The 23,232-nt window shown below is 39.3% G+C and overlaps 1 protein-coding gene across 1 annotated transcript in view; it reads left to right on the top strand.

Moving 5' to 3' along the window:
- LOC128885214 (homeotic protein spalt-major-like) overlaps positions 1-22,236 on the top strand; it is a 143,080-nt gene extending 120,844 nt beyond the window's left edge. The window contains exons 2-7 of the mRNA XM_054139126.1: positions 3,192-6,605; positions 7,311-7,444; positions 12,856-13,120; positions 13,507-13,655; positions 13,959-14,132; positions 17,394-22,236. Of these exons, the coding sequence (XP_053995101.1) occupies positions 3,192-6,605; positions 7,311-7,444; positions 12,856-13,120; positions 13,507-13,655; positions 13,959-14,132; positions 17,394-17,798 (4,541 nt within the window). The 3' untranslated portion in view covers positions 17,799-22,236. The remainder of the gene's footprint in view (positions 1-3,191; positions 6,606-7,310; positions 7,445-12,855; positions 13,121-13,506; positions 13,656-13,958; positions 14,133-17,393) is intronic.
- The last annotated feature ends 996 nt before the right edge of the window (positions 22,237-23,232 follow it).

Below are 23,232 nucleotides of genomic sequence, written 5' to 3'. Positions count from 1 at the left end.
GCTGAGGTCGCTTCAGCGACGAGTGAAACGTTAACTGGTGCTCCTCGAACGGATCTGGGCAGCTCGCTGGGAATAGTAATCGCGCGATTTCCATTTTTCATTGGGCCCGGTGGTGTTTATTAAAAGTTTCCAGAGGTACGGGTTTCACGGGGACGCGACACGGAATACTAATTACCGGGCCGCCGTTTCTTATCGATGACACAAATGTGTGCAGTACTCTGTGGGTTTTTTGCTCCGAGTTCTGGCATGATTTTCCCGCGTACGATTCACCGATTCCGACGATTACAGTTGCCGTGAAAGTTGCTCGTATGTGCGGTTCGTATCGATTAAATGAAATTAAACATTAAAGCGAAGACACAGCGACGGCGATCAACAATTCTGCCTCAGTTTCACGACTGTACTGTGCATTCTAACTAAAAGATTCCGTGCTGCCAAGTTTTCGTTCGGTTCCAACCTTGACGATAGATTTAAGCGTGAAGTGAAACCTTATGAACTCCCGTCTTTGCGCATCTAGTCGATCCTCGAATGACGTTATCTCTAAAACTTCAATTTTAAGTCGTAAAACGCCATCCTTCGATCGTTGGTACAACATCGAAGACCTTCGGCAAGCATAGGTGGCCTTCTTCATATGATCATCATTGTAGCACTTTTTTCTATTTCAACCGAGGAGAAAGTAAATTCTTTCGATCGAAAACTGTGCTGTCTAACTCGTTTTAAGGATTTAAAGTATTTCTAATTATCGCATGAGCACAGATTAGCAAAATATTTGTTAACTTTTTAGATGATGTGTTCGATCGTATTCGATTCGACAAAGTAGCGGTGAATTTTACATTTTGGATGAAATATATTTACCACCTATAAATTCATAACTAGACCTTTTCGTTTTCACAGTATCGTTTTCAATAGAATTAATAACGTGTTATTTTTAAATAATAATCATCGCATTTCTGTAATTATAACCAGTTGGTCATGAAAATGTTCGATAATGTTACATGAAATTATATGAAATTGGTAAATAAAATTGATTCGTGTGTTGTTCTATCGATATTGTTAAGAATTCATTTTCCTAATAATACAATGTTTCGATAACTGTCTATCTATTAAATACAAGTAGAAATCTTTGCGATCTGTACTCGATATGAAAGTTGTAAAGATGCTTAGAATCTACGGAATACTATCGATACGAGCCACTTCAAACGTATATTATTTTTCATTTTAGTGTATATTTGTAAACGGTGTGGCGCAAAGAGTGAGATCTCTCCGATCGGGTGCCATGTGTAATGTGCGTTAATATAGTTACAATATCAGTTGTGTTTTCTCTTTACAAATTATTCTTCAAACTTGATACACCACTCGTATCAAGATTTAGTGTAATTTTTCACAACAATGATAAAACAAACGCGATTAAACAATCAAAATTAAATTATACTTGCGATAAATCAAACTAAGGAGGATTTAAAGGAAAATGATCATTAAACAAGTGTTCACCGTGTTCTCAGAACAAGTCTGTACGTATGTTTTGCGTTTTAAATGAATATCCTTCCGTGATTTTCTAAAAATTGTAACAAGTGAAAGGTCACTTCTAAGACAATGGAAACCAATAATTGCAATAAGTTCCATAAAAGCAGATTTTACTGCACTTGGTACGTCGAGAAATTGTTCTCTCCGACTTGGAAATAACGTGTCACTCTCATCGAGAGTTTTATCGCTCATAATTGGAAACGACAGTTTGATTACGCATATCGTTAAACAGTAGCCAACGCAAGAGGTTATTCTAATATTAGCATAGCCAGTCGTTAAACTAACCTAGAAAAATAAATTTCTTATTACATTTTAGGAAATCGCAGAACGTTATCAATTTTACATCTCACATTGCCGTTTATTCGAATAAGTTTGTGCGCTACGCACTTAGAGGAATAAGTATCACCACTATCGCCTTAGTTCGATACGATTTAATTTAATTTCATATTTATATTTATGAATTATTTAAAAAAAAATAGTTCAACCATCGGTCATTAATCTAAAATCCGAGCAAAGTTGATATGACAAGTATACAATAAACTGTAGACACTCTAGGAATGTTTTTCTTATTGACAATATTTAGTGTTTGTAATTTATGATCAAACAATAAAATGTTTCTCTTAGACTAATTGCTCTTACAACATTTTTGAGTTTATGATTGGCACTACACGAAATTCTCTTACTATGTTTCCAATGAAACAAAAATAACAACAATAATAAAAGAAACTGCAATAAATAATTTTTGTCAAAGTTTTACTATTATTCTAGCGTAAAGATTAAATACATGAAATTGTAATAGAAATATCCAATTTTATATCATGACAAAAAAGTTTATGTCATTGTTTTTGACATATTTGTAGCGTCGCACAAGTGTTCTCTTTGCTAGGCTTGGGTGTTACCTGTTCGTCGTAATAAAATTTAGTGTCTCCCCCTTTACGTCTTGGTTTATCCGAGAAATGGTAGTTGCAGGAAGACGTTTAACTCTATAATTTCGTTCATTGAATTTCATCGATGACGTGTTTACCTATACTAAATTCATAAATCATATAATACCGTACAGTTTTCAATTACGTGTTTTTATCGTCATTGCGATATTCATACTAAATTTCGTCACGCAAGAAGCATTATGCAATTGAAATTATTGGCCGTGTCTTTCTCACAATTAAATATATAAAAAATAACGAATGATTTAATAATGCTCGAATTAGTAAACTTTCACTAAACACAACGGCGTCACAGATTTTTTTTTTTATTACGAAGTTACGTGATCTTTCTGAAATATTATCTTCGGGCATGCGTAAGATGATTTTCTGCGATATTTGCAACGATATTTTCAATTCTATTCAATTCAATTCGGATCTTCTTATATAAGGAGTACGAATGCGCATACATTTAGGATTCTACCGCTTTGATGCATTATATTCTTCTACACAAAATACTCTTACTTCTTGTCCCTCTGATATCCGAGCCCCTTGAAAAAACCCATTTATTTATTTGTCAAATGACTATGGTAACTGCTATAGATACAAAAAAATCGCGGAATTTCTTTATAGTACAATTAAAAATTTACATTTGTCCTGTTTTACACCCAAAGTTCCGTTAACTCGAAGATTCGACGACCATCGAACTTTCGATACACCGCTTATCGTAACGACCATTATCTGTTACAGGAGAAGAAAATGACTTCACATCGGATGGTGAAGAAAGTGGTGGTGGTGGCGGAGGGGTCGGAGGAGATGAAGCCGTGGATCTCACCGCAGCTAGGTCTCATCAGGGCGACGAAGACGATAAGGATCAGGAGGATGCGTTGGAGGAGGAAGAAGAGGAAGGCGTTGACGAGCAGGACGAGCAGGAGGACGACGAAGAAGGATCGCGAAAGCAGATGCGTCACCGACAGGACGCGGAAAATAACAATAATTTCGTGGAGGGCGGTGCGCCTGCTAGCCTGTTTCCGCCTGCTGGAACCAGTCACGTCACCTTGGAAGCTCTTCAAAACACAAAAGTGGCGGTCGCTCAGTTCGCTGCAACGGCTTTGGCCGGTGGCGCGGACAGCGAGGCAGCTCTGCAAGACCTAGCACTGTTACAGAGTACATTGTACACTCTTCAACATCAGCAGGTTTTCCAGCTACAGTTGATAAGCCAGCTTCAGCAACAACTATCCATCACGCATAACCAGTCGGTGCACCAAGTTCCAGGCGAGCCGTCGGACGGGAAAGAAGTGTCTCCGTCTCCTATCATCCAGCCGAAACCTTTATCAAGCTTGACGTCGCCTCCGTCGTCACGTCCTCCGAGTCATCGGCAAACTTCGCCGGCTCCCATGACGCCGAATTTGTCCCAGGAACGACCGACTCCGACCAGCAGCGCTTCTCCTTTGAATCTACCGATGGCTTCGTCGAACGCGACGGGAACGATTTCAACCACCAGCAGTAGCCAGATGCCGATGTCTCATCAAATGCCACCACTCTGCTCGATCAGTTCTTCCCTAGCGTCATCGATAATAACAAATACCGATCCACCGCCGTTACATGAGCCGAATACCCTGGAGATGCTGCAGAAGAGAGCCCAAGAAGTATTGGACAACGCCAGCCAAGGTCTATTGGCTAACAATCTGGCCGATGAACTTGCGTTCAGAGGCGGAAAGGGTTCCCGTCTCTCCCCGTACGACTCAAAGTCTGGTAGCGGTCGCGGAGAGCCGTTCTTCAAGCATCGATGCCGCTACTGCGGCAAGGTGTTCGGCAGCGATTCAGCGCTTCAGATCCACATACGATCGCACACAGGTGAGCGACCCTTTAAATGCAACGTCTGCGGCAGCCGCTTCACCACGAAAGGGAACTTGAAGGTCCACTTCCAGAGGCATACGGCCAAGTTTCCACATGTTAAGATGAACCCGAATCCCGTTCCGGAACACCTGGACAAGTACCACCCACCCCTGCTACAGCAGATCGCCTCTGGTCAGAGACCGATGCCGTCCCCACCGCCGCCGCCACCTTCTCATCATCCCTCTTTTCACCCGGCGGCGGCGCACGGTTTTTTACCTCCTCAACCACCCTTACCCCTCAGTTTAGCCCTGCCCGGTATGTCACCCTTGTATAGATCGCCGGTCGTCACTCATCGGGATGATCAGGACGTGCCGGAGAACTTGAGTAAGCCCGTAACCACTGCCCCGATCACGTCTCCACATTCCCCCGCGATTGTGTCGAACTCTCGTCATTCCTTCCACGACAATCACCAACAACAAAAGCAGCAGCTCGAGCAAAGGGACGAGATCAAGCTCGAGCAGCGGTCGCCCATGCAGGAGCAATACCAGCAACGGCCCATCAGCCAGGAAGCCGCTGAAAGGATAACCCCTAAGAAAGAACCGGAGGAGACCGAGGAGCCCACGGAAGAAGAGAGCGAGGACTTTGAAGAAACAACTAGACGGTACTTGAACTCACCTCAATCCTCTGCCAATCCACTCTCCCATCCGCAAACTTACGAAGACTGCAGCATGGATAGTAAAATGAGCGGACGATTAGAAGGCGATGGGGATATGGAAGTCGACGAGGAGATCGAGGAACAACCAGAAAACTTGTCCGGCCGAGGAACCATAAATCGTTTACCTCAGCAGATGGTTGCCTATCCTGGAGCATCTCCCGCTAGCAGCAGCGCGAGCAGCGGAAGTCTTCAAACATCCTTCGCGGGGATTCTCTTTCCGGGACCGCCCGCGCATCATCAAATACCCCACCATGCTGCTTCGACGGCTGTAAACGCTCCCATAGTATCGACCGGTGACATGATCGATCCAGCCAAGGATCCAGCAATCTACTCCAGTCTGCTGCCTCGGCCGGGTAGCAACGACAACTCCTGGGAAAGCTTGATCGAGATAACGAAGACCTCTGAAACGTCGAAACTGCAACAGTTAGTCGACAATATCGAGCATAAACTGACCGATCCTAACCAGTGCGTGATCTGCCACCGAGTGCTGTCTTGTAAGAGCGCGCTTCAGATGCATTACAGAACCCACACCGGCGAACGTCCGTTCAAGTGCAAAATTTGCGGCCGCGCGTTTACCACGAAGGGCAACTTGAAGACGCACATGGGGGTGCATAGAGCGAAACCGCCGCTCAGAGTGCTCCATCAGTGTCCGGTCTGCCACAAGAAATTCACAAACGCGCTTGTCCTGCAACAACACATACGCCTACATACCGGCGAACCGACGGAGCTCAGTCCGGAACAAATCCAAGCTGGCGAAGTGAACGAGTTCCCGTCAGGTTATCCTCACCACCCGTTGGCGTCGTTTCTTCCTCAGGGCTTTCCATCGATTCATCCCGCGGGAACGGGATTTCCGCTAGGTTTCCCACCAACTCGGCAACAAACATTGGAACGACAGCCTCAGGAGAACGATATGGACGTTAAGGAAGACCTCCATCAGCAACAGCATCAACATCAACATCAGCAACAACAACCGCAACAGCAGCAGAGGTATACCGAGGAGCACAGCGAGGAGGCGGATGACCAGGAAGACGAAGAGGAAGACCGCAGAGAAGACGAAGAGCGGTGTGACGCGATCCGCGAGGGTCGTGGCGATATAGAAGACGACCAGGACCGTGAAAGCGAAGAAAACGAGCAGAAAGACGTCGGTCTTCCCAGTTTCTCCACTTCCCTCGCTGCACTGGAAAACCAGGTGCGAACCATCACCACCATAGCGACTTCTACGGCGGCGAACGCGGCCAGGTCGCCATCCTTCCACCGATACAATGGCAGCGAGAAGAGTAATAGCCCACCAAACACGGGCGCACCCCTAGACCTGACACCCCGCGCTTCGTCGACACCAGCTTCAGTGGCATCGGTACCAACGCCGCCCCCGCCGACCGCACTACACCACCCACACCCCTTCGGCATGTTCGCAGGCCTCCTTCAAGCGGTCTCCTCGTCACCGTCCACCAGCAGCATAGGATCCTCGAGTATAAACAGTATCAATTCGATGAACGCCGTTACTCCTGGATCCAGCGCAGCTGGACCACTGGCTTCGCTTACCACGTCGGCTGTGCTGGCTGCCACGTCGACCTACAACCCGCTCGGCCTGGCTGTCGGAGGGCCAGCAGGTAGGCGCTGCTAGCATCAGGGCGAGCTGCAGTTCCTGCTACACCTCCCGATCGATCTGACACGATTCACTGATCCTGACCGAAAGACTGACTGATTCGTCCACCTTATCCAAGCTGTATATCGACATCCTGTTTGTGGTGTAGCCGGACCTAGCACTCCTACCCTCCCGCTTAACTCTGTTACTGTCTCTTTTGTACACCTTTGTTTCGGTACTTCTCTATCTATGCCTCTGTTACTATTTTATTATCCGTTCGCGTCACTTTGTGATTTTCGTTTGAACAAACGTTAGATAGATCCAGCGTATACGAGAACGCTGTTCGAGCAGTTTTGTATCCTAACATTTTTTGCGCAAAAGAAGGTCGGAGCTGTGGATATTTGATAAATAAATAAACCTCTTTGCAAAATTGATTGTTGCCTTTACGATTCATTCCACTCCTTCCGTCGAGCTGTCGGGAAACTGTGACTAACGCTATCTTCGAGCTAGTATCACGGATAACAGTCGATTCGCGTCTCGAACTTTTCGTATCGCAAACTATCGGTTTCTCTTTTTTTTTTTCAATCGTTTTACGATCAAATTCGTCTGTTTTCTCGCGTTTTCGAGAGATACTTTACGGTCGAGTCGCGGTTACAAATTGCTTTCACAGACGTAGAACCACGTCCGGAAGTATCGGAAAGCAATTGTAAAGAGCTACGATTTGTTACAGTGCGTGGAAACACCACATGTAATATCTGCTACAAGACATTTGCGTGCAACTCCGCGCTGGAGATCCATTACCGAAGTCACACGAAGGAGCGACCTTTTAAATGCAGCATATGCGACAGAGGCTTTTCCACGAAGGTAACGTAACTTTCTTAGATCCAACAAATAGGGTAGATTGAATTGGAAGCACCGAATTCAACAACTTCTGATTACCAGAACTATTCGCATAAAATTTTCTAGTTTCATGAAATTCGTAGAAACGAATCTTATGCAACTCGAACATTTCGATACGATTAACAGCAATTCAAACGATATCAAATTCTGCAAATTGTACAAGTTGCAATGGAAATTTCGAAATAATTATCGATTACTTACCGCGTAGTTCTAGTAGAGAAAACTGTGATTTCGTATTCAGAAGCGTATGAATTTTATGTTTCTCTGTAGAAGTTTACATATCATTTTAGCTTCTCGACAGTTACAGACTACTTGAATTCAAAGGATTTGCTTTCACGATTATCTTTCCTGTGGTCTGGTAATTAAGAATTGCAAATCTTATAATCCAAAACTTTGTAAACATTGTATATTTCAACGCTTAAATATTCGTCTTTCTTTTTCGATGGATTTTTTATAGAAATTCATTTAAAAAAACAACGTTACTTGAAAAAACATACTCGAGCATTAGCAATTGGAGTAATCTTAGTCAATGGTTTATAATTAAACAACCAGTTTTATAATAATTCAGATATATCTGAAACAATTATCAGAAACGTCTTCAATATGTTGCATCTATAGACACGTTTACCGCCGTACCTTTTTTTATAGACTCTAATATCCGACTGGTTAATCGGATATCGCGCTAGCCTTTTATACTTAACGGCGCGCTATAAATAGGAACCTTTCCTAGGAAAATTTCCAATAACGACATTAAACAATTATGAAGACATTCTGCTCGTATCTTTTCTTTTTTCCGAGTGAAAATGCTTTTACGCATACCCGGATTCTCTGGCGAGAACCCGGGTTATGTGAGGGTCTCCTCGGGTGGCGGTCACTGAGCGATAGCTCAGCAGCCACCTCCCAAGGTCTACCCACTGAAAACACTCGCCCACCTAAGCTACAAGGGAGGTGCCTGGATCTCGTGAGAATTCAACAGGACACCTCCCATCAAACGAAAGTTCAACCAAGTATGTGTCTCGCAAAACGAAATATTAGGTTATGTCATAAATCGTCGCAATTTTCCTGAAATTTCTCAAGTAAAATGAACAATTTCGCAAAATCTTATAAACCATTTAGAAGACAATTTTTTGTTTTTCGCATTAGCGTCTACGGTTTTTGCGTTTGATTTTAATTTGATTGCTTTTCAGGCTTCAAAAACGGATCGTCGGTTAATAAAAATAAACGTTTAGACAGTTAAATTTGAAGAAAAACGCCACGATTTATAACACAACGCCGTACTAGACACATATGCCGCGGTGAACGTGTTAAAAACAAAGAATTGCAAATATTCGCAATGTATGCATTTTCTTGTCCATGATAATTTACTCTATAAGTCTCATTCGAAATATACGTATCCCGTATAAGGGCAACATCACAAAACTTTTAGATTAGCAATTGAAAAAAGTATTTCTTTTTGACGGCTCAATTTTAATATTTAGTACGCACATTCACACTTTCAAGACCTAACAAAAACTGTATGCGTGATCGAGTTTAACTTGACGGCGTGGTTTTCAGAAGGTAAAATTCAAAAAAAGGCTTTAAATCATAATATTGAAAGTAACAAATTTTTTATTCAGTATTTCAATATTCAATAACTCCTAATAAAACTTCATGAATCTTCAAAATATACAAACATAACGAAAAATACAATATATTTTGGAAATACAACATTCGTGAAAACAATTTGAAAAAATATTGAAATAATAATTAACACTATTTATTTAATATTTAAATTGCTGAAAAAATTACAAAACAGCTTTATACCACGTGTTTGAATTGTTTTTATCATTTCTTCATAGGTCGATTTTTTAATAATACAGAATACGAATTTATTTTATCCAAATATCAATACCTTTAACGTAAGAATATATAGCTTAGTTCACAACTGCGAGACTGGCTATACATAGTGTATTTTGAATGTGCTTCATGTAACTGAAATTTCCATATCGATCACATTTTTGGACAAAATTTTCAAACTACTCTAACTCACTGAAAAAAAGAGACACATTAATCTGGGATAGCAGGATTGATTCCTCTTCATAAGATAAACGAATTTCAAGGATTAGAAATGAACAAAATTTGACAGCGTAAATTTCGTAAAACAAAATACTGCAAAATTGAAAAATTAATGAAAGTTGGCCACGTGTTTCATGGTCATGTAACTATTTATGGAATAATAGCACATATATGAGATTTATCCATCTTCTCCAATTATTGCCACATCAAAATATTTGACGGCGCTCCTACAGCTATCTTAAGATATTTGAAATTTAACAAAGTCACAAGGCAATTTTTAAAATTTTAATTTTTTAACGACTTTCTGGCTTCTCAGATAGCTCACAAATTTACTAAACCCATGGAAAACTTGTTTTTTATGATAGTGATAATGATATATGATAGTTAAAATATTGAAACATTAAAACATTGAATAAAGACGCGAGATTGCAAATTTAAAAGTTCTGTGGATTTGCCCATAAATATCTATTCAATCTACTCCTCGTACGATCCCTTTATCGAAACCTTTAACGAAATAGAGATTCCTCGTATTTTGTTCGTTAGCAAAAGTAACGACGATCGGAACATCCTGAAGCATCCGTCTAAATTGATTCGCCATGAAACGGGGATGCTCAAAGATGAACATTTTCGGACCTGCTAAGAAACGAGAAATTCACGCAGAATCTTTCGCAGTGTCACCCATAGAGTAAAATGTATGTCCGTATCATATTTACCCCAAAGTGATGGAAAGTTGTTAAATGTGGATGAAAACGTGTAGGTCAAACTGATAGTGGTCGTACTAACCTACATTTTATGTTTCATCTTCGTCAGATACTACAATGAATCATTTTCGAGGAGATTGTTAACGAAATTGGTAGGTAAATCATCTGAAGACTGAATTCGAATATACAAAGGTTGTTTCGTTTAAATCGAAATGATTAACTGGATCGAGCAACTCACGAGTGGATAAAGCTTTAAAGAAAATATTTTCACAAAAGTTACTTGGTCGAAAAGGGTAAATTATATGGAATAAATAATTTTGTTGTAAGTGAAGTGATGAGGGAGATTTAACAAACGAATTAATTTGTTTAAATGTAATCTTGTATATTTCTATCCATAATGTGATGCCAATTGTTTAAAAACATTCATGGATCTATATATGATAATTTATTGTAATATAAAGCCTTAAATTAGAGATTGTGTGTAGTAGATATAATGCAATATATGTATACATATAATAAGGATTTCCTTTCCTTTTTCAAAATGCTCTATCTTTATTCGACCGATTAGCGAATTCCGTTAAATATATTGACTACAAACTCCAATTTAAGGCTTTATATTACAGCAAATGCCCAAATATTATAGGGTAAATGAATTTTTTGCAAACAAATGCTATTACATTATGAATACAAAAATATGTTTCCATTTAAAAAAAATTAATAAATTTGTTTAATCTCCTTCACTTATAATATAAATCAACTTACGATAAAATTACTTGTTCCATGTAATTTGTCTCTTTGAATCGAATAACTTTTCTAAAAACATTTTTTTCGTACACCCTATATATATTCGAAGTCTTCAAGTTGATTTACCTACTAATTTCATTAACAATTTCTTCGAAAAATGATTCAATATATGTAAGGATATTTATTTAGAGGTTCGGCGAAAACTGTCAAAATTCCAAGACAACACACAATATATCAGACAAAATCAAATCGCAATACAAATTGAATGACTAATCAATAAATTACTAACACAAATTGATAAACATAACTGACAACTATAAAACATACAAACATACCTAGTGGTTTAAATATGAACATTCATCCAACACTCACATTACAATACATTACAAATATTAATATCTGAAGAAGATAAGGAGCGTAACATATACTAGATGAGATTGTTATCACTAGACTGCTGATCTTTATGCAAAATAAAATCTTCGCAAACGTCCCTATAAAAATTGAATCTAAATAGGAATTTATTTTATACTGCAAATATTATAACATGAACTTTACTTTCAATCTTTTTTATATTCTTGCATATTGTTTGCATTTTGTAGTTTCTTGCACATTCAAATTTTCTATAAATGCATAAAGATCCGCAGTCTAGTTATCACATATACATACACCTACGTCTTTCCATACACTCTTTATAACTTTCCCATCACTTTTGGGGAAAATGATGAACGGACAATGTATTTTGCTCTATGCATGTTACTGTGAACGGTCCCGCATGAATTTATCGTTTCTAAGCAGGTCGAAATATGCTCATTTATTAGCATATCGCTTCGATCGAACTTGTTTCGTATGCGCGCCACTCGTTCGTTATTGTGAAAAATGTACGGCCACGTCATCAATTAAGCCCAATCCGAATCGAATTTGGTCATCTCTGTATCTTTGTTTTTCTACGATACTTTCAGAACGACGGTTCCGGGCAGCAAGCATGCATCTGTACATCTCAACCGTTGCCCGATAACAGTTCGATCACTTCACCCGATTCCCAATATCGATCATCGTGCGCCAGTAATCGAGAGAAACCGAAACGCAGGCGGCGGCGGCCTGAGGAGCGGAAGAGCCGGGGGCGGAGAGGAGCCGGAGGGGGGCGGGGGCTGACACCTGTCTATCCTGCCATCCGCCTACCCCCGTTGATGTCACCCGCCCTCGGACTTCTACCCTCGGCGCACAGCCTCCTGGTAAGAGCCTGCTGAATTTTGAGAAATCAAACAAAAACAATGATAACACCACTGTGTATTTTAAACAAAATTTCTGGACTTTTTCACAGTAACGGCCGATTCGAAGAACGAACATTTCAAGAATTCCATTTTTATCTGTCACGTCAGAATTGTTAGTAAACGAAGAAACAAGATTCAATTACTTTGCCCGTTTCATTGACTTTTCCCGAGAATAGTCATTCTCCGTAGGAAACTCCAATGAAACGTAAAAATCGAAAATTTCTCGTCGAAAGATTCGTTTGAATAAGATTCGATCATCTCTCGTGTGTGTTCCCCCTCGGTGTTTCTCTTCCTTCGTTACCTTTTCTACGACGATCTGTAACTCACCAGCGTGCCGGCGAGTCTTTCCGTCTTTCCCGATATCTGCTTTCCATTTCTCTCGTGTCTTGCCTGTAATTCTGATTGCCCGATGCGACTGTTTATATAATTTACGAAAAATCTTTTTACTTCTACGTTTCTAGATGTAATCCGAGCATTGATTCGACAATAGTCGAGTATCTTGGAACATCGAGAATTATGCAGAGTGGTGTAATCGGCGAAACGGTTGAATTTCAGAGACGGTCGGTGCGAGACGTTTAACGAAAATTCGTCTTCTGATTCGCAGGGGAATATGAAACAGCACATGCTGACCCATAAAATCCGCGACATGCCGCCCCATCTGTTCAGCGATTCGAAACAGCAGCATCAACAGCAGTCGCAGGAACACGAAACCTCGAGGAGTCCTATGTGCGCCGAGGATTCGAGCCTGCCACCACCGCCGCCGCCACCGCCACCCCCTCCGCCGATGCCGCCGACATCCATCGAGCAAACCATACCGGTGAAGAGATCTCCGACCGAGGGAGACTTGCCAGCGCCAAAGAGACCAGCCAGTAAGTAGCGAAACTGCTCGAAAAGAGTCTAGTCTGCTTCTTCATCGAGCATACGTCGACCCGTCCAAGGCTTCGCTTGGCAGGTTTAACTCTTTCGCTAACAGATCGCATTTCAGCTTCTAGCGAAACGCGAGGGGTAGTGCAACACGGGCTTCGCTTACTTGCACGCTTGTACTTTCTGTTCACCGCTGTCCTTTTCACGCGCTCCTGCCGGCAAGTTTGGGCCTCCTTTCACCTTTCGTTTCTGTCTTTCTTGGTCGCAGACCGAGCTACGAACAAGACCCTTCCCGATTGCAAACCGCGAAAATCTCGCTGAAAAGACAAGCTTGAACCTCGCGTAACTTGAGTCAGGGCATGTTTAGCGAAAACTGTGTGTGTATTTGCAGGCGTGCCGAGCAAACACTTGTGCCAGATTTGCAATAAGAATTTCTCCTCATCTTCGGCGCTCCAGATCCATATGAGAACTCACACAGGCGACAAACCGTTCCGATGCACCGTCTGCCAGAAGGCCTTCACCACCAAGGGCAATCTCAAGGTATACACACAATTTTTCCTCTTTCTCTTTCTGTCTCTTTCTCCGCCTATCTATCTATCTATCCATCCATTTACAATACCTATCTATCCATCTATCTACCCATATCTCCCCCCCCCCTCTCTCTTTCTCTTGTCCTCCTCGTATCTTCAAATTCTTCGAGTTCCTTCATCACTAACACTAGCTAGCTGCTACTGCTTGTACTAACGCCAACGCGTAACGTACAATACTGCAAGCTCGATGAAAGATCAGCGCAACCATAAGCCCCAACCGATGTACTGACAACGTCACGTTTTCTGACTGTAGGTGCACATGGGCACTCATATGTGGACCAACGGAGCCTCTCGACGAGGCCGTCGAATGTCACTTGACCTACCTCCCCTACCCATCACACCCAAGGACTCGGAGTTTCTTCAACGACGGCCGGATCTCTTCTACCCGTATCTACCCGCGCCGTTCCTTAACGGCGTACAGCAGAAAGTAAGCAATTCCCACAATATTCCGTTTCGTCATCCCTCTTTACCCTAATCCCTCAACGACGGTAGCAGAATAGCGAGAAACTACTTACCATGCCGGATAAGGTGTGCACACGGTAGGATGGTAGGACTTTTTGGCTGATGAGGATTACTATTGTAAGGGTCCGTATCTCGTACGTATGCCGTCATTGACGGGCTAAACCGAAAGTGACGTAGGTATAATCTCGGTTAACGCAACAGGTTTACGGAGATTTCTCATTAGATTTCTATAGCCGAAGTGATGCTTTCACGAGTGAAGTCGATTTATTGGAATTAATTAGAAGGGTTAGACAAAAATAAGTTTAGGTATATGCTTGTCTCTTTAAATGGATAAAAGTCGGCATAAATGATTGTCGAAAAATGTGAACCAGAGGTTCCCAACGGGGTCGGTACCGCCCACCGGTGGCCGTTATAGAGATCTAAGGGGACGGTTTTGGTCGAAGACAAATTTGGGGGCGCTGAGAACCAACTGCCGCCCCCTGAGCAATACTCGCAAGAACGCGCCAAAAGTTTAATTAATGTGTACTAAAAATCTTCGAACGCATGTTTCAACGAATATCTTCAATGTTCAACAAATGTTGTAAATGTCAGTGTAATCAACAATTTAGCAACAAAGAAAAGAAACAGATTGTCAATAGTGGAACGTGGCGATTTAAGATTGCTGATGACAAATCTGACACAAAATATCGAAAAATTATTGTCGTTACACCAAGCTCAGCCTTCTCACTAATAATATTATATTAATTTTTTTAACAATATATATTTGTTTATTAAATTTTAAACAATACATCAACATGTTAATATCTTTCAATAAAGTAATTTTAATAAACACCGGTCCTTGTTTTTAAATGTATGTATAATGTAGTAATATAGTATATTTCACCTAAAAGAAAGCGCCGTAGAATCACTGTTTGAAAAAAAAAATATATACATGTCGAATTGGGTAACCTCCTCCTTTTCGAAGTCGGTTAAAAAGGGGGCGGTAGGCAAAGAAAGGTTGGAAACCTATGATGTAAACGGTCCTTGTAACTTTTCTTGTAAAATTCGGAATGGCTCAAATTGACTGTGCTCTGTAAACCTAGGGTTAACGAAGTTCTGATTGTCGGCATGCTTTCACATGTAATTCGAGTTAAAGCAAAACTAGTTAGAATTTGAATCTATTGCCTGTAGAAATTCATTTTGTACCTTTACATTCAATCGTTTATAACTGTAGTTTAAATAATAGGATTTATGTACTCGTTATTTCGGTGTATTAATTTAGCAATCTTCTAAGTTTTCAATCAATCCTCTTTGTTCAAATCCTGTTTTGTAAATAATTCTTTGGCGACTTGCATATTTATATCTTTAATTGTATATCGATTTACCGTTTAATGGCAATAATTTAGTATTTAATAAAACTGTAAAGTATTTCATTGTGAAACATTCATGGCAAAATCGGCGTGTTCCGCTATCACAAGAATGAGGAAAAAGATATTGTCTGAAAAGGAAGGTTGTCATGTGTGGATGGAGGTACTTTATTCTAAGTCCATAGTTAATATTTATTATTACCTTTAGTCTTTCAACCAAAGGGATCTTCACCGCCCTGTGTTCTATTCTGAAGATATAAAGAACACAAAGAACAAGCAACGTCTGATGGTGTAGATAATAGTTTATCGTTAAAACTCAGATAATTCGTATTAAATATTAATTATAGCTTGTAACGAAGCATTAACATACAGAATACTTGTTACGGACACTTTATAAAACGACAGTTTAAATCTAATGTGCAGAGAGAGAGAGTAAATTATTTTGAACAATATACGTACATTAAACAGATATAAACGTTTTAAGAATCTGACCGGTACTCTTATCATTGAAAGATATGAATAAGAAAGAATCAGCAAATTTTTTAGAAATATTTGTCGTGTTAATTTTCATGGTCCAAAATTATTTTCAACAACAAAATGTCATTTGTCCACATGAAATTTTAATCAAAGTTAGTATTTCTAAAACAACGACCATTTAATCAAAATAATTTTCACACGAATGTACGTATTTCTCTCAACGATTAAGTAATTTGAATATTTCCCATTTAGAAAAATGGTTTCTCTAAAAATTAAAATTTCTTGAAATGGTGTTTTTATATTTTCTTCGTCCCGAAGTAATGTGCCCTTCAAAAAGTGGTTGAAATGTTTGAAAACGGAAAACATTTTTAGGCGAAAGATATGGGGAATAGAGACAATGTGGCAAAACTTCATATTCTAGTGCTTACAGTTTTTGATTCGTTATTTTCGACACGTAACACATGTTCTATTTCCAATGCAGATTATTATGTCATTAATTGCCAATGCATTTTTTCCATTATCTTATAATAAGTCTACAGTAATTGTAGATCCAGATAGTATAAAATTATAATAAATAAATCCCACGGATGACCATCAAACAATAACCATTATCTTCTTTGGATGAGAATGTAATTTTGGGAACTGACAAATGTTACCATTTCTCATTACAACTGATGATATATATGTACGTTTTAATAGTAGTAACAAAAAAATGACGATGAGATGGACTAAAACGGATGTTATCGGCCATACAAATACAAACAGAGAAATAACATTTCATATACACCCACCTAATAAGTAACAGAAGTCGAAAGTGTAGGTTATTTGAAATAAGTGTTTACACATTTTTGAGGAAAATATAATGATATTATTTATGTAATACAATAATATCGATATTGAATCGATGACTATACTATACGACTTAAGAAGGGATGTAGTCTTTGCCCTAATTCAAACACGACGGAATCCGCGCGGTTTGAACCTATTTACATTAGCGTTTACGAACTCGTTCAGACGTATCCGCGCGGACCAACGAAACGCACGGTTGCCGCCAGTCGACCACCGAAAAATAGATCCGCACGGTTTCCGCGCTGTTCTATTTACATTATATCATATGAGAGTATTCAGGTCCTTGACGGATCTGTCTGAACAAGTACCACTTTCCGCGCGGTTTGAACCGCCCAGTCGAAAACGCGCGGATTCCGTCGTGTCTGAAGAAGCCCTAACTTGTAAGAAGGCAATTTTTAAACTGGGAAAATGATAAATTTCACGAGTAAATATCAGTATTGTAAAGTATCATCCCGCATTACAGTTTTCGATACGATTAACGATGATTTTTTCTGTCATTTTTGTAGGTAATTGGTCCCGAATAAAGCTAACTAGACGGCGTGCATTACTTACAGCTGAACGAGATCTCGGTGATTCAAAGTAACAACGGGTTACCGGGCCACTCAGTGGCCACTGGAAAGTACGCAGGTTTGTTCGGCTCGGTGTACGCGGCGGGGGCTGGATTCCCTCTAGACAAGCAGCCCATGGCGCCAACCAGCAACGGCCCACTGGTCGATGGGAAGTCCTCGATTCCGTCGGGGTCCATGCTCTTCCAGACGCCGTCACCATCCCACTCTCCCGGCACTCCGTCGTCCAATGGCAGCAATCAAAACTCGGCCAGTGTTCCCGCGTGGACAGGTGACGCTCTTCAGCATCACTTCGACAGGGAGCCTCCCAACAGATCGGAGAACAACTCCACGCCACCCTCGGCACGACTTCAGCCGCCCCCGGCGGCTAGAGGTGAAGGATTAGCCACGTGAAGTTCGACCGGTACATATCTTACTTCAGCGAAACTTCACGCGATCGGGAACCGAACTCCGCTCTAGCTGCTAGAGAGACGTTCACGTAGAGCTGACAGTGTTTCAGTGCATCCGAGCCGAAAGATTCGGGACCCGGAGTCTGACGACATATCCTTCTAACACCCAGGGCCAGCAGATACCATGTTCCTATTGTCACACTAGTCTTAAACGTGTTAAAGAGGACCGATGGGCCCGGTAGCTGGAGTCCCAGCGTCAGCGGGTCTGAGTTTCGGTTTCTAGAACCCTGCGACGTGGTTTCGCACGAGGGTCCGACGGATGCGGCGCCTAGACTGAGCCGTTGGGCCGCAAGACACGTGGTGCCGCAACGTCCCGGCCCTCCGTACTCTGACCGTCCATGCGCGACAGTGATGGTCACCTCACTTAGGGTTATTTTGCGTTACAAATATATACAGGGTATCTCGTGTAACTTGACCACCGTCAGGGCTCCCGTTGTCGTCGACGACGCGACCAAGCGTCTCGAGTCTTCTCAATTTCCAGCATTCCGACCTTGAGAGCAACGAATTCTGTTAATCGCGATATTCGCGTCTTCCGAACTCACGATTCCTTCCTCGGATTACATCGTCGACGATAAGGGGGGTATTCGAAACGCTAGAGTTACGCGGTGTATCCTGTACAAGGAGATATAAATATATACATAAAAAAAGAGAAAGATTATATATATATATATATACATATATACATATATAAATATAAAATATTATATTGGTGCGAAGGGGTATGAGTGCGCAAGTTGTATACACGTGCGAGTACGTGCGTCACTTTCTTTTTTTAAAGAAGGTCGTGTTTAGAGATTTAGTGGCGGGCCCGGCAACGCCCCTCGCTGTGATATGAGAGGAGCAGCCTGCAATCATTTAAACCAATGTACTTATACTTTGTACCATAGTATTATTATTTACACTCGATGTACAGTACGCACCGCGACGAGTCCCGTCATTCTTTTGTATAGAAAGACAACCGACGTCTATTTGTGTTCTCCCAAACTTCGTCAATTTCAACTATTTCTCGATCATGCGTCGATAAGCTGCTGCAGGGTCGAAGTTCAATTCTTTTCAAGTGGGCAATGTGTCGGGATTTATACCAATGGCATTGAAGATTTAAATGGAACACAAGAAAACTTTGTTTCGGTCCGTGTCGATTGTCATAGCATCGACTAAAATTAACGTTAACATCTGAATCCATGTATATTCGGCTCGAATCGTTCACGAGCGTACGATTTGTAGTTCCTCCCTCCTCCTCTTCCCCCTCCTCCTCCTCCTCCCCCCAACTTTCACGTTCTCCTTGGGCCACGTGATACGCGATAACTGTCTTTACAACGCCGAAATCTTGTAATATAGCAATTGTCGCTCTAGAATATGATATTTTGTTACACAGTCGCGTTACAGTGTATACAAATTAAAAAAATATATATATAACGCGAATGTAGCAAAATATTACGGTGAACAAAAAGTTTCTTTCGAGTTACCTTCCTTCTATCTATGTTCTTTCTTAACGATTGCTTAAACTAAATAAAATTATGTAAGTTTCATGTTATACATAAGATATTGGAATTTTGGGAGAGAGATTAAAACGTTGCTGCAAAATAACGAACACAGGTTTTCCGAGAATTAATTAAAAAATGTAGTATTTACACTATTGCACGATGATTTTGCGGTACAACTTCTCTGTTCCACTGTCAGTTGAACGCCCTCTATCTTGGTTTAACCCCCAAAACGCCATACTCCATTTATCTGGACTGACGACGCCACAGTACCTATTTAGTTATTCGAACACTATGGTGAATGCTTATGGGAATTCGTAAACTCCAGTTATACGGATCTAGTTATCCGAACCTGGTTGTCCCCCAACCGATTCGGATAAATGGAGTTCTACTGTAATGTAGTACAGTAGAGCCTACCGTATCCACACTAATTGGAAGACAAAAATGGCCGTGTAGCGGAATTTTTCGGATAATAGAATAATCACCTTTTTTATATTAAATTTCAATTTATTCAAATAGATAACTTACAAAATTGACAACTTGTTTCAATATTTAAGGATTCCATATTTCTTTCGCTGACTTAATCGTATAACTTTCACAACATCAAATTCCTTTTTCAAATGCCAAGAATGTTTCGCCGTGGGAAGGCACGTTTCCTCATCATTACTGTCGTTTATTGTTTCAACCAATGAAAAATGTATGTTTTTATTTCATTTATTATATTTATTAACTTTTATTTAATGTTTTTTTTGCAATTTGGATAATAAAACATTCGGATATAACGATATTTGGATACGGGGGAGCTCTACTGTATTTGTATTATATATGATATAGTTGAGTTGCGAAAATGTTATTGTGAGCATAACGATTAGGTGCTTATACAAAATTTAGTCGATCGATGAACAGAGCAGACGTGCCCTAAAATTATCCTACAATAATGTAAATGATTAATTTTTTGAACTCTTTGAGTGCTGAATTATTCAAAATCAGTGAAATTACCTCTAGGTATTGCAATTGCTGGGAACGAAATACTATTTTGCTGGAATGAATTTTGTCAACTGAATGTACAAGGCAATGCTAAGTTATAATTGTAATTATTTTATGCTAAATTAAATAATACAAATAAAATGTAGAGGTCAGCATCTATGCCCCGACTGTTTAAAATCAATTCAACGTAGGTCGCACCTTCAAAATTCCACCAAACACGGGATAATGCCTTTTTCGAGAAGCGGTTTTGTTATCCCACCTGTTCTGTAACTTGTTAACTGAGTTATAAAATGGTGTATGTAACATAAATATCCTACTATTTGTATTTAGTTAAAACATTCGTTGATAAAAGATATAGAGGGAAGGAAGAAAAATCAAAGAAAACTTCTGTTCCATCCTAATAAAACGCAAATTCTGTGGCTGCGGTGCGAAATAACCACGCAGAACCACCTCCAAACATTCTGAACTCCGTATTTGTAAAAATTAATATAAATCGATAAATCGATGAATATTTAACCTATTTAACCGTAATTCTTCGTTAAAAAATTGCATTTGTCGAGTAATTGTACAGCGATTTTAAGGCGATTGCGTTATCGCTATAATGACTTAAGAAGAAATCGATAAAATACATTTTGCGACTTTTCTACTCTTACAAGGAAACATATCCAACCCCAACACACCGATTTTGATGAAACTTATGTGAGATATAGTTCTCAAAAAAATATTACACACATAGTTTTTTTTTTATTGGCAATCGTGTTGAATTGTCAAATTTTTTTTTAAATTATGCATTATTGAATGGGTAATTCACTCATGCCAAAAGAAATTGCTTATATAATTTTTTAAAATAATTTATTTTTGAAAAAATGTCTCTTTTGTTAATTTTTCTTACTAAATGTTGTTTTCCATTTATGAAAATTTATATGCGTAAATTACAGGTTAATATAGGGGTTACATATTTTTGAAAATTTTGTTTTTCACCATATAATAATAATTATATTAAATGAGGAATTCCTTCTTCCGCGCCAAAAACGTGGTTTCTTTACCTTTCTTTTTTTTTAAAGTATGGAAGACTTTAATTTAAAATTTAACACAAGTCTTTAGTACTATTTTAGTATGATGTACAAGTTGTTATGGAAAGATTTACCTAAAAATATACTTGTTACGGCCCGATGACCGTGACGTTGTAATGGAAACATTTTGGTGAAACTTATGTGAGATATATTAAACAAATATTTGACAAATATTGTTACTCTATAGAAATAATTGTATTTTGGTGGTAAGAGGTCGAAGGGAGTATAGGTTACAAAAGCTTCTGACCATTGGAATGGTAATTAGCACCGCAAGCAAACATCCCTGCGACACCTCTCTTGGTGTTTGAAGGTAAAACTATCGATATTGTATGACATCCTCTTCAAAGTATCGTAAAAATTTATGATATTTTTCGGCAAAGCAAGAATGCATATATTTCATTGTATGACGTGACAACAAATTATGTATTTAATAAGAACCTCTAAATGACAAATGACGGAAAATTCCAAGAACACATATGTTCTATTTTTGTCCATAATTTACGTATATCAATATACTTGAAAGTAAATTAACGTTTAACCAAAAGAACTACATAAAAAAATAATATTTTTAACATATTATTTAAACAAATGGTGTTTCTTTTTCAATTTTCCATTACATATGAATCCATCACTCAAAAATACAAAATTAAAAAACAAGAATTATGGTTCTACACCTTCTAGTTTACCAGATATTTAAAAAAATACAGTTTAAACCTCAAAATTTACTGTTATCACTTCTTCAATATGGACGATTGCCGATAAAAAAAAAATACGTGTCAAATATTTTTTTAAAAACATGTATATTTTTAGGTAAATCTTTCCATCACAATTTGTACATCATACTAAAGTAATACTAAAGACATGTGTAAAATTTTAATTTAAAGGCTTGTATACTTTTAAAAAAAAAGGGTAAAGAAATCACATTTTTAGCGCGGAAAAAGGAATTCCCCATTTCATCTAATTATTGTTATATGATGAAAAACAAAATTTCCAAAAACATGTATCCCTTATTTTAACCTGTAGTTTACACATATAAATTTTCATACATGGAAAACAACATTTAGTAAGAAAAATTAACAAGAAAAACATTTTTTTCAAAAATAAATTATTTAAATAAATTAAATAAAGAATTTCTTCTGGCATGAGTTAATTACCCATTCAAAAATGCATAATTTAAAACAAAATTTTGTCTTAGCACCTCTAGTTTCCAAGTTATTTAGAAAAACATGTTCTTCACCCTCTGCTTTAGGGGCTGTTATCACCCCTTGAATATGCACGATTGCCGATAAAAAAAATATGTGTCAAATATGGTTTAGAGAACTATATCTCGCATGTTTCATCAAAATCGATGTGTTGGAGTTGGATATCTTTCCTTGTTAGATCTAATATGATGTTGTAACGCTATTAATCACATGATAATCGAAGTTTGAAGAAAAACACATATATCAGAACTATAATAAGTGTTACAGATTTATTTTTTAAATAATATTTACACGATGCTCTTCCAACCTACACTTTTTTTCGGAAAGTTCATTTCAGTTATCATGTGATTAAACGCTTTGTTGGATCATCGAAGGATTGTCATGCGCATATGATTCGAATTTCTTTGCGCACGAACGTCGCGCATCACATGATCAAGGAAACTAAGTGGGGGAAAGGCGCGGGCACATTCTTTATACTCGCGAATTATTTGCACCGACTTTATTGCCAGATTGATTAATTAACGAATTATCGTGAAATGTATAAATAGTAAGATATTTGAGGCTTTCACGGCCTAATTCATGGTTGATACTAATCGAGGCTTTCGGGTCTAAGCTGTGTCCTTTGAATAAAATAC

This window comes from Hylaeus volcanicus, chromosome 2 (assembly GCF_026283585.1).
Source record: "Hylaeus volcanicus isolate JK05 chromosome 2, UHH_iyHylVolc1.0_haploid, whole genome shotgun sequence".
In the NCBI taxonomy this organism is placed as follows: Eukaryota; Metazoa; Arthropoda; class Insecta; order Hymenoptera; family Colletidae; genus Hylaeus; species Hylaeus volcanicus.
This window is presented reverse-complemented; position numbering and strand designations above follow the sequence as displayed.